This window comes from Furipterus horrens, unplaced genomic scaffold (assembly GCF_987537825.1).
Source record: "Furipterus horrens unplaced genomic scaffold, mFurHor1.1.pri manual_scaffold_3, whole genome shotgun sequence".
NCBI classification, from domain to species: domain Eukaryota; kingdom Metazoa; phylum Chordata; class Mammalia; order Chiroptera; family Furipteridae; genus Furipterus; species Furipterus horrens.
In genome coordinates, this window is record NW_028327173.1 from 19,750,888 (window position 1) to 19,766,710 (window position 15,823).

At 36.7% G+C, this 15,823-nt stretch overlaps 1 protein-coding gene across 9 annotated transcripts in view; it reads right to left on the reverse strand.

Annotated features, from left to right (window-relative positions):
• PUM1 (pumilio RNA binding family member 1) overlaps positions 1-15,823 on the reverse strand; it is a 113,327-nt gene that overhangs the window by 70,501 nt on the left and 27,003 nt on the right. For 5 of the 9 annotated variants that reach the window (XM_090268973.1, XM_090268972.1, XM_090268971.1 and 2 more), the window contains 2 exons: positions 1,973-2,081; positions 831-1,009 (listed from right to left, as the gene is read on the reverse strand). The exons of 3 other annotated variants lie outside the window; for them this stretch is intronic. In XM_090268973.1, the coding sequence (XP_090125099.1) occupies positions 831-1,009; positions 1,973-2,081 (288 nt within the window). The remainder of the gene's footprint in view (positions 1-830; positions 1,010-1,972; positions 2,082-15,823) is intronic. One more of the 9 variants, XM_090268970.1, reaches the window with a different exon arrangement.

Consider the following 15,823-nt stretch of genomic DNA (forward strand, 5'->3'; position numbering starts at 1 on the left):
ACAAAACAAACTGAGTTGGGAAAAAGGAGGGAAGACAGATTCAGGGTGCCTCTCATGGCCTTCCTATTTGTGACTTGAATATAAAATCAGACACAGAATACTAAATGAGAAAGATTCAAATACTTCCATCTAGTAAGACCTCTAGATCGAGGAAGTCGATGACATAAGAAAGGACAGGTTTTGAGAAAGGCTATCAAAGATGCTTGAGGAGGTCTGCTTAGCCTTACAAGGAAAGAGGCAGCAGACAGAGAAGCTGTTTTGGCTAAAATTGGGCATCAGAGAAGTCAATGGTAATGAATTAAAAAAAAAGAAGTACAGGTATATAATTAACAGAATTTCTAATTTTCTGACATACTGGATGTGAGAAACAAAGCTGTTCAAACAAGGTCAGAAATCATTCCATAATTAAAGCCTAGCTAGCAAAACAAGAATGATCCTACATAGCTGATCCATGTGAAGGATTCTTGGGTACACACAAATCACTATTCTCCAATCTATTTACTACTAATACCCCAGTTTCAACTTTATTTTTTAATCCCTACTTTTTACTTTTTTTGTTTTAAACCAAAAATGGTGTTTTCTGGTAGACCAATGAACTGAGACCTAGATTTCAGTTCTTACTTCACATTACTATCAATATGTCCAAAAAAACCCCCACATTTTTCTATTTTTAAATGTTTGGTTCACATCTACTAATTTCAATAAAAGTGTTTCATAATACTCTGTAATTACTGCTGTGAATATCTAAGGAAACCAAACAGACATGTTTTGTTTTAGGGGATTAAAAAGAGAGAGAGAGAGATAGGAACAAGTTCCTCAAACCAACTTACAAATCCTCCTTTTCTTAGACAGGAATCGCCCGGGGATGAGCTCAACACATACTCCACCATGCTAACGCCTAGTCCCCCACTCTCCGACCGCGGGGACAGTACAGAATTGACCTCACTGTTCACATGGAAACTCTGACCAGGTCTTCTCTGCACCATGATTGGCTGGGAAACTGAATGATCTACAAAAAAGATACACAAGCATGATACAGTGCAGCCAAAGGCTCAAACAAATTACGAGTGATGTCTCATGGATAAACCAATGACTGGGAATCAGGAGACCTGCCATGGTCAGTTGAGCCAAAACCTTCCATTGTGCTTTTTCCCTAAGTAAAATATTCTAAATAGCTAATGAAAACGGAACACACCCATCATATTTCCAGCATAGCAGAGCAATTCAACAATTCACATAACTTGTTTATCTAGCTAAGTGGATAAATTAATGTTTATCCCTTTCAAGTAGCAGAATTTTTTAAAATATTTTTTACTGGTGTTATTATAACAACAAAATATGGTTTTACCGCCCTTTTTAAAAACAATATAATTTGATCTTTTCTGATGACTCACTGTTATCTGAGGTTCTATTCTTACATTGTGCTGTAACAGCACACAGCTTTTGGGTTTTCTGTCTCCTTCCTCCCTATGATCTGTCATTTCTTTCTGTTGTCAGTGTGTCTGCCTTTGCAAGTTCTCCCCATCCCTCTTCAAGGGTAGTGTTGTCAGAAGAGTATCCGTGCCCAGTGACTTAATTTGGCCCCAAACACGTTCATAGATAGATCATCTCATACACATTACACAGGGGCAAGGGGGTAAAAAAGAAACATGACTTCAAATGGCAGGCATGGATTTTCAACTTCCAAGTATGCTGATAGCAGTACAGAACAAGAAGTTATAGCTGAAATTATGGTCATTTCAAATAAGACCTTTCCCCTGTGGCTAGTACTTCAATAAAATATTGAAGATTTGATTTGTGTTATGTTTTAATAAATTACAGCATATAGCTCCTTCATGGCAATTATACTATAGGACAGGACACTGCTTGACATGCTTATGTCACTGATATAAAATGCATGACTTGCCAACTGCTGAGGAAAGGAGCTCTAAGACAGGCATAAATCACAGTACAGATGCTAGATCTAGATTACCTGATGTTCCCCAGGCACTGTCTCGCCATTGATCACCCAGGAATATTCCTTTTGGTCCATCTTTGCTGGATTCATCTGTTTCCCAAAACTTTTTACCTGGCAAGAGCTGCTGCAAATTAAAAATAATAGATGCTTTTAAAGAATTCATAAAGGATGAAAGTACAGCAGTCAACACTTTCTTTTAGACAAGGGTACTGAAGATGCTCATGTGCCCTGAAAGTCTTTAATCTGAGTGATCTGGCTATACAGGTTGTGGTCAGAGCACTATATAGTACATTTGGCAAAAAGTCACAGAGTGGCTTAAAGTGGGGCGGGGGGACTAATAGTAGACCTATTAGCTAACTGCTTGCTAAGAAGCCTCTTACTGGAAAAAGTACAACTACTAAAACACTTGCCTACATGTGTAATGACCATACAAAGTTACTCAAGCTAGAGCTTGAACTGAGACCCCACCTACAGAATGGCAGAGGCAAAATACACCTCCTTTATACACAGAGATTCTGTTAACCAAAACACATTCATCACCAGAAAGGCAGGGTGGTGGGTGGAGGGACCACTTCCCAACTACATCACTAATCTATTCCAAGATTTTGGAAAGACAAAACAGTTGTCTTTCCCCATTACTGGAAGAGAAATAAAATTTCCTAACCTCAATTAATTTTAACAATGCTTAGTAATGCCATTAAAGTGACTTCACAAAACATTCTATGCTTCATAGACGTGTAGGCATCATGGCCCTAAACCAATGAGAACTTTAAACAAGCTTCAACCAAAGAAATGCAAAGCACCCTTCAAGCAAAACACAGTATAGTTTTACACAAGATCAAAGCATTTGTGACCAGAGTTACAAAATAAAATTCCACTAGAATGCCATCATTCTTCATTCTCTTGTCATCAGTTTTACTTACTAAAATGTCCCTCTTTATTTCCTCTAATTATGTTTTCATTTCAGCTGCTACTAGTCAGACAAGAAACCATGTGTTTGAGACAGTACTTAATCACTGCTTTTGAACATAAAAGAGCACACCTGGAGTGTGGAATCCCTCAGAGGAAGCACAAACCATTAGCTCTCCTTGACAACATATGTTTACCTTTCAAATATAAAACCCATAACCCAATGATAATAGAGGAATAATCCAACCCTGCCCTCACTAAAATGAATTTCAACTTTCCAAATCTAAATTTTAGGTTTCTCGGCATAATTTTAATCCAGCTCTATAAATCTATCTGACAGACACAGGTTACTACCTGGACCAAAGCAGTTTCCCACACACTTTTCTCTTCAGGTTCTATCTTCTAATGCAACAAGATCATGACAGAATACAGATTATGATCTGGCATTTAGTTATTACACAGAAGCATAGGTTTACTCAACGATGAGCAGTTATAAGCAGTCAGTTCCTAGTGAGCCTCTCAGGTCCATTCTCTGAGGGGAATAAGGAGATAGCTAGCTGCTCTGTTAACTTGAGAAGATCTGAGAAGGCAAGGATGGAACAAACAGGAGGAAAAGCCCAGACCATAGATGAGTAGTGGAATAAAGAAGCCCTGGACCAGACAACTTCCATGTGTTCTAGGACAAATCACGAAACTGTCCTGGGCCTCCTTCTCTTTGTACTAATGAAGGAAATATTTTTCAAGTTGTTGTTGTGATCAGAAGTTGTCAATGAGTGCCTACCACAATGCCTGCCATGTAGCAGTCTCAATAAATGTATTCAGTGGCATCACGCCAGGCAAAATAGCTGTAAGTCACAGAAGTGATAATGAAAATTAATGTGAACTACTCAAGCACAATTCAAGAATTCTTGTTTTTAAATAACTTCTCCTTTAGTCTCAAAAATGCCTTCTCACAAGATTACAAATAGAATTTATTTCCCTATTCATTGTCCCCTAACTATCATTCTGATTTCTTCTCCTATATTTTGTAGGGAGTGTGAGCTAACAGGAGTCCACATCTACTTCTCTGTGTACCAGAAGGAAGAATGTCAGCAAAAGGGACACCTCGCCTTTTGGTTAACTTTACTCTTCTCCATTTAACAGCAGAAAGAGAGCTAAGGTGATCAAAAACATTCACTATAGTGCTTATCCCTCTCCACACAAATTGAGAAATCTTTATTCAAAGCTTAAGGAAAGCTTCTATAAGTACCAGCCTCCATATGAAAAATATATATAATCTGTCCATAATTTGTCAAGTTGCTTACTGAGAGCAGCAGTCCTTGAAATCAAGACTTCCAAAACTACCGTATTTTTCGCTCTATAAGATGCACTTTTCTTCCCCCAGAAGTGGGGGGCAAATGTCTGTGCATCTTATAGAGCAAATACTGCGTCACAAACCATGATGTGTATTACCTGACCTGTCAGCAGTGGCGAAAGCTGTTAGAAGAGGAAGCGAAACCCCTGGGGACGCTTAAATGTCCCACTTTACGGCTGAATCTCAGGGCGTCTGGTCAGTATGAAGATAGCGAAGAAAGTGTTATCAGTGATTGTAAGCAACTGAGCTTCATAAATTCTGACATGAGCGATGATGAATTCTTGGGGTTCCCAGAAAGCCAGAAGAGTACTTGAACCTTAAAAGTCTCTCCTCATTTGTTAATGACAGTGATGATGGTTCTTAATACCGCTGCTGTTCACTTTACATAGTTGAAAAATTATCCTGTTATATTTTAATAAATATTTTAGTACACCATTTGGCTCAGAATATTTTTTTCTTGTTTTCCTCCTCTAAACCTAGGTGCGTCTAATGGTCAGGTGCGTCTTACAGTGCAAAAAATACAGTACTTCTGAAATCCTGTCATCTTTCACTGTAGCTTGCCAGGCTGTCTTAACACACAAAGCCAGCAAAAGCAGGTGAACATACAAGCAAGGCTGTATACAGGACAAATTCCCTCAAAAGAAAACAACAACAGAGCATATAAAAAAGTGCTAAAAAGTGAAGATCCTATTTCAAAGTGGTAATAAATTCAACAAGTCTCAAGAATACACACCAAAAACCTGAAGACCCTAGTCAGATACCAGGAGGTCATGTCGCCTACTATCAACAATTGGTATACATATAAATCCTAAACAGATGCTAGCAACAGCCCCAAAGTACTAGAACTCAATATGCTCTGGCAAAGTAAGCAGCAAGAAGATCAATTAACTATTATCAATGAAAACAGCAGGAACTGAAAAGGTTAAGTCTGTAAAAGACAAAGAAAAAGGTGGGGGTGGGGGTGGCAGCACACTGACTCTGGGAGGAAAAAGGCAGACACTGTGGGTTGGCAAGAGTGCCCTGCAAATGGGAAGGAATTGGTAGCAATCACATATTCAAGAGTCAACTAAAACACATTACTGTTCAAATCTGATCATATTAAAAGGAATTATAGTATGAAATCTACTGGATTATAAAACAAAGTGATGTTGAGTATCCAACTGTTATTCAACAGTAACTGATCTGGAGGTAGTGTAATCTACAGCACTGGCTAAAACATCCTGGGGTTCACTGACCACTGGCATAAATGCCAGCAGTTGCCAGATCTTCACTTAAACCATATCTAAATTCAGTCACCAAAAAATGAAGAGCACCTAGTGGATAAAAAGATAGTTACAGCTTGCTTACCCCATCAAGAACTTGGAAATAAATGCTGTTCTTTGACAGGACAAAAAAAGAACAGATCTCAGCAGAGGTTTACAAAATTCACTTAAAAAACATACCAGGCAATAAGAGAATTAAAAGACTTGACAATCCTAAAGGAAGATAACAGGGGTTAGGAATTGATCCAAAAAAAGCAAAAGAGACCCAGGTAGTCAGATGTAGGCAGTGTTATCCAGTTGGCATGTTGGTGCATATGATGCACAAACAAGTCTATTCTTATAAAAACAATTAATGCATCAGGCTAGATAGAAGCTTGACTACAGTAGTCTAAAAACATCCAAGTAACTTCCCTGGCTCAGATTCTGCTTACCAAGCAACCTTGGTATAAGAACTTGGCTTCCCCCTGTAGCCAAGCATGCTTATCACTGGATGTAATTATCCTGTCCACTTGAGTTATTATTTCTCCTAATAAATTAGTAAAATAATTATGATTTTTTAAAATTAGTCTCTGTGGTTCTGGTTTAGTGTGGGGTTAATTTCATAATCCAATCATCTCTGAATTAGTGACTGAAGTCCCTGTTTCAAGACCTACGAAATGGAGAACCAAAACTTTGGAGAGCCTACGTCCTCCTAAGCAACACAACAGACCTGTAGTCCTCCTTGTAGTAAGTATCCCATTAAATGGGATTCCTAATTACTCCTCTAATGGTGTCTGTTCTCAAATCTTTGGGAGAAGGAAGTGTGTGTGTGTGTGTGTGTGAGTGTGCACATGCGCATGCACACACGCGCACACACACACACACACACACAATTATTATCCCAACTTAAACTACAGGTTTGTAAAAGAGAACACCTAAAGAAAAAAATCAAGTATGCCTATTTATAAAGCTTCTGGAGAACAAAACAGAAATCAAGCACTGGTTTACAAATACTGTTATCCACTTGGGAAACCTCTAAATTTTGACTGAAAACACCTTTTTTATTTTATCATCCAACAAAAAAAGACAATGCACAAAGCCACCCTCGCACAATCATTTCGTTAACCCCTCCTAAGGGCCCTTTAAAGAGAGGTGGAAAAATAAAGGGCTGAGAATGTCAAGAACCTCTAGGCTTACTTTAAGATATAATATAGTGGTAAAGCGCACAAGCACTCTGAAATCATTAAAAAAAACTAGCCCTGGCTGGTGTGGCTCAGTGGATTGAGTGCTGGCCTGTGAGATCAAAGGGTCACCAGTTCTATTCCCAATCAGGGCACATGCCTGGGTAGCAGGCCAGATCCCCGGGTGTGGACACACTACAGGCAACCACACATTGGTGTTTCTCTCCCTCTCGTTCTCTTTCTCTCTCCCTTCCTCTCTAAAAATAAATTTTTAAAATCTTTTAAAAAAATTAATTGGTTTTAAATACCAACTTTGTGAATTCAACCCCTCTATGCCTGTTTTCTCACCTACAAAATAAACTGTTATGAACATTAAATGAGATGGTGCATAAAGAACAATGTTAAACACAGAGCAACCACTCAAAGAATTAGCTGTTAATTCTTTGTTGTTAAATAACACTGACAAAACTAATGACTAGTCAATGAAATGCTCCCATGTGCCCAGCTAGCAGGATGTGAGCACAATATCACCCAGCTCTCTTGCATGCAAATTCCATAAAATTATCCTAACAAAAAACTACATGAAGAACCGTGACTACAGCTTTGCAGAAACTAAGAGGCAGGACGATTTATTAAGGACTGGGCTTGTTTGACTATTCCAGCACTAACATTTGCATACGGAAATATCAATGAAGTTTTCTGATGGTCTCAACACTAGATGCACACTCCAAAAAGTACTTTGTACTCAAGAGCAATAAAAATTAGGCCACTGCTTATATACTCAACACAGGCTGCACAGAGCTGTCTCTCAGAGCAGAGATGTGGCTTCTTAAGGAGCACTATTCACAGGAATGCTACAGTAATGCAGGCATGATCAGGTTTGATCATGTTATTTGGCGATGCAAACTTCCAACACAAGCTTAGTTTCATTGGAATGTAGCCAATGCTCAAGTCAAATATCTGATATTTTAACTAGCTGGTAAGATATAGTGCCCCCCCTCCAATTTTTTTTAATCTCAGTAATAAATATCTCATTACATTAAGAGAATTTGACATTAACTCAGAAAAAGGACCATTCAGAACTGACTGAAATATAAACTATTACCAGTTAGTGCTGAAAGTCACATGTTCTAGACAGAGCTCTGATATGTGAAAATTTTCAAAAATCCCTTCTCAAAATCTTAATGCCCTTAGGGGATTTACCTAGCCCTCTACACCATAGAGGGTTGTTGTGAAATCAAATGACATTGTATACAAAGCTCACAAGTACTATGAACTATACACCTATGAATTATTGCTAAAGCTTTTACAAGAAACACTTTAAATATAAATGTGTAAATCAGTATCTTTTACAAGGTTTAAAGAAAATGTATAGCCATTCACTGTTAGAATTCTTTCAGACAATTCTTTTTATATCAGAGAGTATATATACATCAAGAGTCATGTTCAAGGGGAGGAATGGGGGAAAAGGGGGGACAACTGTAATAGAAAATAATAAAATAAAACAGAATGATGTTCATTCCTCAGATTTTATCTCAATGATAAAAGAATCAAAAGAAAAATTCTATATTCAACATATAAGAGCAAAAATGCTGGGAACAAACTAAATGTTAAATAAGGTGGCTGTTAAGTACAACAATGTAAGCTCACCCAAAATAGCCATAATGACTATTTGTAATATTTATAGAATAACAGTACTCTTTAAAAGTAAAATATTTATATAAAGATTGATTCTCCTCATGAACCCTTTCCTGTTGGATCGAGATTGGAAAGAAAAATAAAAACTGAAATAGGTACTTGTTGGTGTCGTAGATTATGGGTGATTATTAGAAAATATCCTTTTTTATCCACACCTAAGGGCATATTTTTTAAGTTGCTTTTAAAGAGAGAGGAAGGGAGAGAAAGAAACCTCAATGTAAGAGCGATGCATCAATGGGCTGCCCTCCGTGCCCAGACCGGGGATCAAACCTGCAACCTTTCAGCTACTGGATGACACGTCAACCAGTTGAGCCACATCAGCCAGTGGTACAAAATATGCTTTTATTATGACTTAGAACTGATTTTCTAATAAATAAAAATCACTACAAATAAATGAGGCATTTTCTCTTAAACAGAGACATTCCACTTCATCACAATTTTAAAATGACAAAAATCAGTGGCAATTTAAGGAAAGAGCTCATAACATGTTTCAAACATTTTAAAGCAAGCAGATAATAACTTTCAATCCACTTTGAAAACTACAGCTTAAATAAGGAATGTTCAAAATGTTCAATAGTTTCATCACAAATCTGGTGTTTCAGGAACATGACCTAAATTCTCACTTCCCATTTATATAATATCTACTAATTAAGGAAATACCCCGCCCTCTTTTTAATCAGTTACTCAATACATATATGTAAAGATTATTTTTATTTTAAAATCTTATTTATTTTTAGAGAGAGAGGAAGGGAGGGAGAAATAGAAGAAGAGAAATATCAATGTGTGAGAGAAACATCTACTGGTTGCCTCTCACATGTGCCCCAACTGGGGACCAACCTGCAACCCAGGCAGGCATGTGCCCTGACAGGGAACAACGGGTGACCTTTCGCTTTACAGGATGACACCCAACCAAACAAGCTAAATGTAATTCTCAAATCACAAAAAAACTTTCCAGAAATAAACATTTGCTATAGGTTTTCTACATTTCTCTATGACACAGCATCACAATCTGACACCTAGTAATTATTTCTTAAAATTTTAAGCTTATGTAGCAAGATGGTTGGTTACTACTGAAAACAAACATCCATATTAACGGGCTCTTAACTAAATCTCTCTTTTGGCTGAAATCTAATATATTCTTCTAAAAAACAGTTTCACTTTTGCATAATTGTAATTATGCAGTATATAAAATTAACGAATTTTTTAAAAAGTATTTTGCAAAGTTATTAACTACTTTTCATAAGCACTGTTAATAGTTGTATCTACTGTCCTTTAATAACATTTCTACCAATAAGGATGAAATCACCCAAATCACTTAGGCTTGGACAATATGAGGCAATTTGACCCTCTCTTCCACATCTGGCAGACCAATACTACTTTTCCCTCTACTGAAAAAATTTTCAAGTTTCAACATCTCAAGTATCTACTGATGTAAAAAGTATTAGCTTGAACAACCTGTATTTAGCTGCTACTGGAATAATGAAAGTAGTAAAAGATTTCTTTGCCCTGAAATAAAAGATTGCCAAGAAAAACCTCCCAGGAATCAAACTGATACATTTAGGAAGCATTTTAAGATAAACACACTAATAGTGTGGTCCAGCTGTTAAAACTTCACAATCCACTACAAACGAAGAAGGAACAACAGGAATATGATTGGTCACAGAATGCCTTAAAGGGAGGAGGGGACGGGAGGGGAGAAGACAGTGAAAAGGACTTTACCCAAAGAGCAAAGATAGAAATGAAAGCAAGTGGAGCACGTGTTCACCAATAAGAAAGAGCCTGGCACTGATACAGGAGAGGAGTGATGAGAGGGCCAGTCACCAGAGAGGCTTTATGAAGCAACAAGTAGCCGGGCTCTAATCCAACAGAGAGTAACATCATGAAAACTAATTTTAAAAGATTAATCTGACATTCTTCCATAAAATAGAGTGAGGGAAAGCACATGGATAATATAGGCAAAAAAAAAGAAGAAAGAGAGAGAGAGAGAGAGAAAGAGAGGAAAAACCTGTAGAAAGGGGCAAGGAAGGCACAAACTATAGCTTAGATGCATCTCTCAATCTTCAAAGCATTAAAAAATAAAGCTATGAAATTTCGAAAGTGAAGATTCATTGCCCATTAAGATGATCAAGAATGAAGCCACTAAGTATACATGAGCCAGTCTACCACTGAATTTCTTTTAATCAGGAATCCATTCTGTAGCATGAACTGAGTGCAAAAGCTAGATGAAAACAGGATACAAATATATAAAAATATGGTACTGCAAGTTTCAGTTTATAAGTTCAACAGTAAAGTTTTACGGTTGTCCTGAAGATCCACTGTGGATTGCTGGGAAACAGTAAGACTTTAAAAAAAAAAAAAAAAGGCAATCAAATAGAGGTAAGAAAAATTTGATAGCTCTTAAATTTCAGGACAACCACAAATTAGAATTGCAAATAGTTCTTCAACTGATGATTACTGTAAAAATTTATTCTCTTCAGAGGAGCACAGGGATTTCCCAGTGTTCTTTACCACACCAAGAACACAATCATTGTTAACAACTTCATCCTTGAAAAGAAACACACACAAAACATTGGCCATACTTTCATAGAGCATGCTTTTCAAAAAAAATTCAAAGTTGCTGGTAGCACCTCAATCTCCATCTAATTTTGTGATAAATCAACCTGAGGCAAGCTCCACAGTAATCCACTGAAAGGGAATTGTTCTTTATACCTTCCCCCTTCAAGTTATTAGGACAGAGCCAAAAGAAACTTTTCTTTGCTGTCTCCATAAAACTTGATAGACTAACAGTAGACTATGTTCAAAATATGAAGAAGATGCCCAGAGTGGCCCAGGCTTTTTCTGCAGGGTATAGGAAAAGTATGTAAGGAAACAGAGGACTATGTCACCTCTGCAAGCTACCTATAAATAAATAAGGTCATTTGTTTTTATGCATGTAAACTGTATGATTTGATCTATAACATAACCACATTCATGTTATACTACATCTAGACTTTAATTAGATAAATGATTCTTGTTATAGTACTTGAGAGCCCAGTGTACAAAAGATAAGCCTCCAGATTACTTAGGAAACCTGTAAAGCTCACGAATAAAACCATAAAAACATCTAGATTACATCATGATATATCCCCAAAGCATAAAACAAATAGCTCAATTAAGAGGAGAAAAAGGTCCTTTGCCTCAAAATAGGACCAAATATTCAAACCCATCCCCATACCCACTCAGCCTCCGAGTATTTTTAACTATTAAATTGACAAGACAAGAATCTCAGTATGCCAAATGTGGACAAGTTCCCCTTCTCATGCATTCCAGGAGATGAATATTTCATAGATACAGCTACTATATACAGTGAAGAGCAATACAGAAAATAAACTATCTCTTCTATGTGCTTTGTTATGAGAACCACAGAATACATTAACCAAGAGACAATGAATTAAACTTTGATATTCTGATTTCTCATCAATTAAATAACAGTATACAAGAATTACACACAACATAGCTTAATACATGCTTAAACAAGAACTACAGCAAAAGTAACTTTAGTTTTCTAAATACGATTATGTCTGCTTGTGTATATAATGAGGATATTTCCATGCCTCAGCAAATGACCCAGAGAAACTGTTCTATTGATCTGGTTACAATTATATTAAATAAAAGTAATTATCTAATAGTTCAAAACTGTAAAAATTTGCAGAGAAGACTGAATAAATGCTTTTCAGTTGTGTCTGTTCCTCATCCTCCCCTGCACTCCCCTATATCCCTGAGGGTAAAACAGTATTATGAACAGAGGATATAAACAATAAATATTTACTGTACTGAACTGAACTGGGGGCAATTGAAAGAGAAGATAAAGAGGACTCCATGCTTAGAAAAAGGTATTTACTGGTGTAAGATCATTCAAAAATATATATTAGGCAGCCACTGTTTACAAAGTACATTATTAGCTAAAGCCCCTGACCTCAACAAACTTAAGTACGGCAGATAGAAAACATTTACACAAATCACCATGTATAAAATAAGTTAGGGCCATGAGAATGATACAAAAAACTTCCTACTTGAATTCATCTCCATAGCTTCTGGTTGGTGAGAGCAAGAAAGCTTTTACAGAAGAGCTAATAATTAAGGCTGAATTTTGAATAATGGGTAGACTCTAGACACGCAGAAATGAACAGAAACATTTAGGATTTGGAGAGAGATCTGGGTTCAAATAGCAGGCTCATGATCATGTTAACCACTCTAATCTCTTTTTGCCTGGTCTATAAAAGGGCATCATAATATTGGAGGACCACTGTGAAGAGTGTAATGTATATGAAGTGATTAGCACAATACCTGAAAATTATATATGCTCAATATATTGCAGCTATTATTATTGAGTTCACCAAAAAGTCTGTATGGCTTTTTTCCATAAAAGACACATTTTTAATTTCCACCAATGGCTTTATTGATTTGGATATTTTGAGTATGTCAGCTAGCTCCCACATGGTATCACAATGATTGTTCTCAATAGATCTCAATTTGATAGCTATGAACTTCAACTGGTCTACCCAACCGTGGAGCATCATCCAGTGAGAAATCTCCAGCATAAAACTTTGCACACCACTTTCGACACCTTTGATGAGTCACAGCACCTTCTCAATACACTTTTTTTTGTGTTTCAGTTGCATTTTTACCTTTCTAGAAATAAAGCATTTTATGTCAAAAATGTTGCATATTTTCTTCCATCTTCAATATTAAAATGGCTACACAAATATTCACCAATTTTGATCTTTTTTTTTTTAATGTACCCTGATATGACAATCTAACAAAATTGTTTCAAATGAAGTTAAAGACAACTAAGCACTACTAGAGCCATTTTACAGAAAAAAAACAAACGAACTTTTTGGTCAACCCAATATTTCTGAGCCTAATGAAATAGAAATTAAAGTCAATCCACCATCCTGACATGTGACCTTAGGACACCTTTTCCTCGTGTAAAAAAAAAAAAGAAATGGTACTAATATCTCACAAAAAATTATTGGGAGATTCACACAAGGAATGAATTCAATGTCAAAGTGTCTTGAAAGTGTTAATGTTTTATTGTATTTAGTTGGATTGCCTTTATATAAAGCATATTTATGTGAATGAAAACATTTTAGCCAAAGGAGGATCAAAAGAGAGAAATTAAATGAAGACAAATTAAGCAGTATGTGGATCAGTTCTAACCTGCTTCAAAGGAGCATGTTTTACTGCATTCAAATATTCCAAGATAGCTCAACATATACCGTGGTAGGTCTGCCTATCTGCTCAGTACAGGACAGTAGACAGATATTGGAGTGAGTGAAGTTCCACACAGGTCTCAAAGAAACAGGACAGAATTGGGAAGCAGGTTCCAAATGTCATTTGCATCCACATTTTCAGGCTTAGAAGGTAATTTCATTTTATCTTGTTCCTCAAAATGCCCAATCCCAATCCCAAAACTGTTAGGAGATCCCAAGAACTTTCCCAAACAAGACTCATGAAGAGGTCTTGTCATCCCTAACATAGTCATTAATCTAATACAGGAAAGTTATTAACTAGGATCACATTCCTCCAGGTCACTTGGCCTGGCTTACTACGTTTTCTCTAAAGTAAACATTTCATTTTAACAGCAAGATGTCAAAACTGCCCAACAACCAAATGGTATTAATACAAAGTTACAGAACTAGGCAGCTTTTGCCTTTCCTATTAGTATTCAAAAGCTACATTTTGGGAAAAAGGGATTCATTACACTGTTTGGTCAGATCTTTTTATATTAATATACCACAAAGACAATATTAATCTTCTCTCCCTTCCGCACAAAAGGTTGCATGATCTTGCTGGCAGACCAGATATCTCCTTTCCAAAATTCCATTTTGGAGTCAACTTAGTTCCTCTCATGAGATGCTAATTGCAAGGAATTACCAATGTGAGGCAGGACTATGGATCCTAGAAGGACTTTTAGCTACCCCAAAGCCTCCAATTCTATGAGCCATTCTGTTTGCCATGATGGAAAAATTTGGGAAAACATTTTAACAGGCTTGGTATCCATTAGGCTCCCCCTTGCCTTGATTTCAGAATTGCCAACCCACAAGCCCTAACAGACAGACACTTCAATGTCTTAGGCAACTGCAGAACTTTTCATTAGAGAACACAATGAAAAGTTATGGAACCTCGACATCATGAGGGCAAAGTCACTTAAAAAGGCATCTTTTAGATGCCCTATGCAATGTCCTAGAAAAAGCAGAACTATCCCTGTTTTCTATATTTTTAAAGATAAAATTATGGGCAAAATCCAAGAATCTTAGACTTGGAAAGGATCCTGGGAAACTATCCAGTCCAACTTTGTCTTACAAATAGAAAAAACAAAGTCAAAACAAGATGAATATCTGAGGACTGGAAGCTGTGGCTTCAAAGTTCTGGTCCAGTGAGATCTCTATCTCAACAAGTTACACCTTTCTTAGGGTTACCAGCTCTTGAAATCACTATCAATTTCCTCCCTCTACAAGCCATTCTATCTCACATGTATGGAGAGAATTCCCATGCAATGTCTGATGAGAACCTGAAGCTTTATTTTAAATATATCTCACCTTATTCTATTTCCAAGGAACATATTAGGATTCACTATTATTACTACATATACAAGAGCACTTTCCAGATTTCATTCCTCGGGTGTACAAACTAGTCTATTACCAAGAGTAAATTTCTCTATGCTTCGGTTTTCTAAGACAAAGATGAAAGATCATATATCTAAATGCATTAGTTTATTCCAGAAACAATCACTATTATTTTAACATTCCTGAAAGTTGTCAAGTTTAGCACATATAAAACATTATGCAATCTTAAAGAGAAAAAAAAGTTATTTTTTAAAACTTAGAAAACCAATTATACAGAATAAAGTGCCTTTTCTGTCAAAGGCTCTCAAAGTACTTTCCAATTAGAAACCCTCTCCTCTTTGGAAACCCATCCCTTTTAGGATGTGAACAGTAATAATGCTTCCCTCCTACAGGTGGAGCAAATAAGTCATGCAAGATCATAAACTAAATCAACGCAGAAGCAGAGCTCAGAAACCCAAGGTCAGTGAGCCTTCCTCAGTGCCACAAAGATACATTCCTGAATACTCAACTACCAGACTAATCTTTTCATATGTAAATAAAGAAGCTGCTCAAATATGTGCTTTTAAATTTTTCAGAACTTGAACTTTAAGTTGAATGAAAGCAGTAGATGAAATATTTGACAATAATTTGTGGCCGTAATCCTGAGACATTTGCCTATCTTCCTTCTTAGGTTGACTTTCTAGAATAGGGGGCAGGTAAAACCCTTGTGCTCTGAGCTCTTCAGTTAAGAACTGTAGAACTGTACTTCAGACAACCAGCAAGGTTTGAAGGTGATGTTTTAAGAAGCAACTTCTTTAGCAATATTTCTACTAAGACAAGCTCTAAATCTTGCAAAGTGACACCAAGAGTTTAGTAGTGACTGATGAAAAAAATGT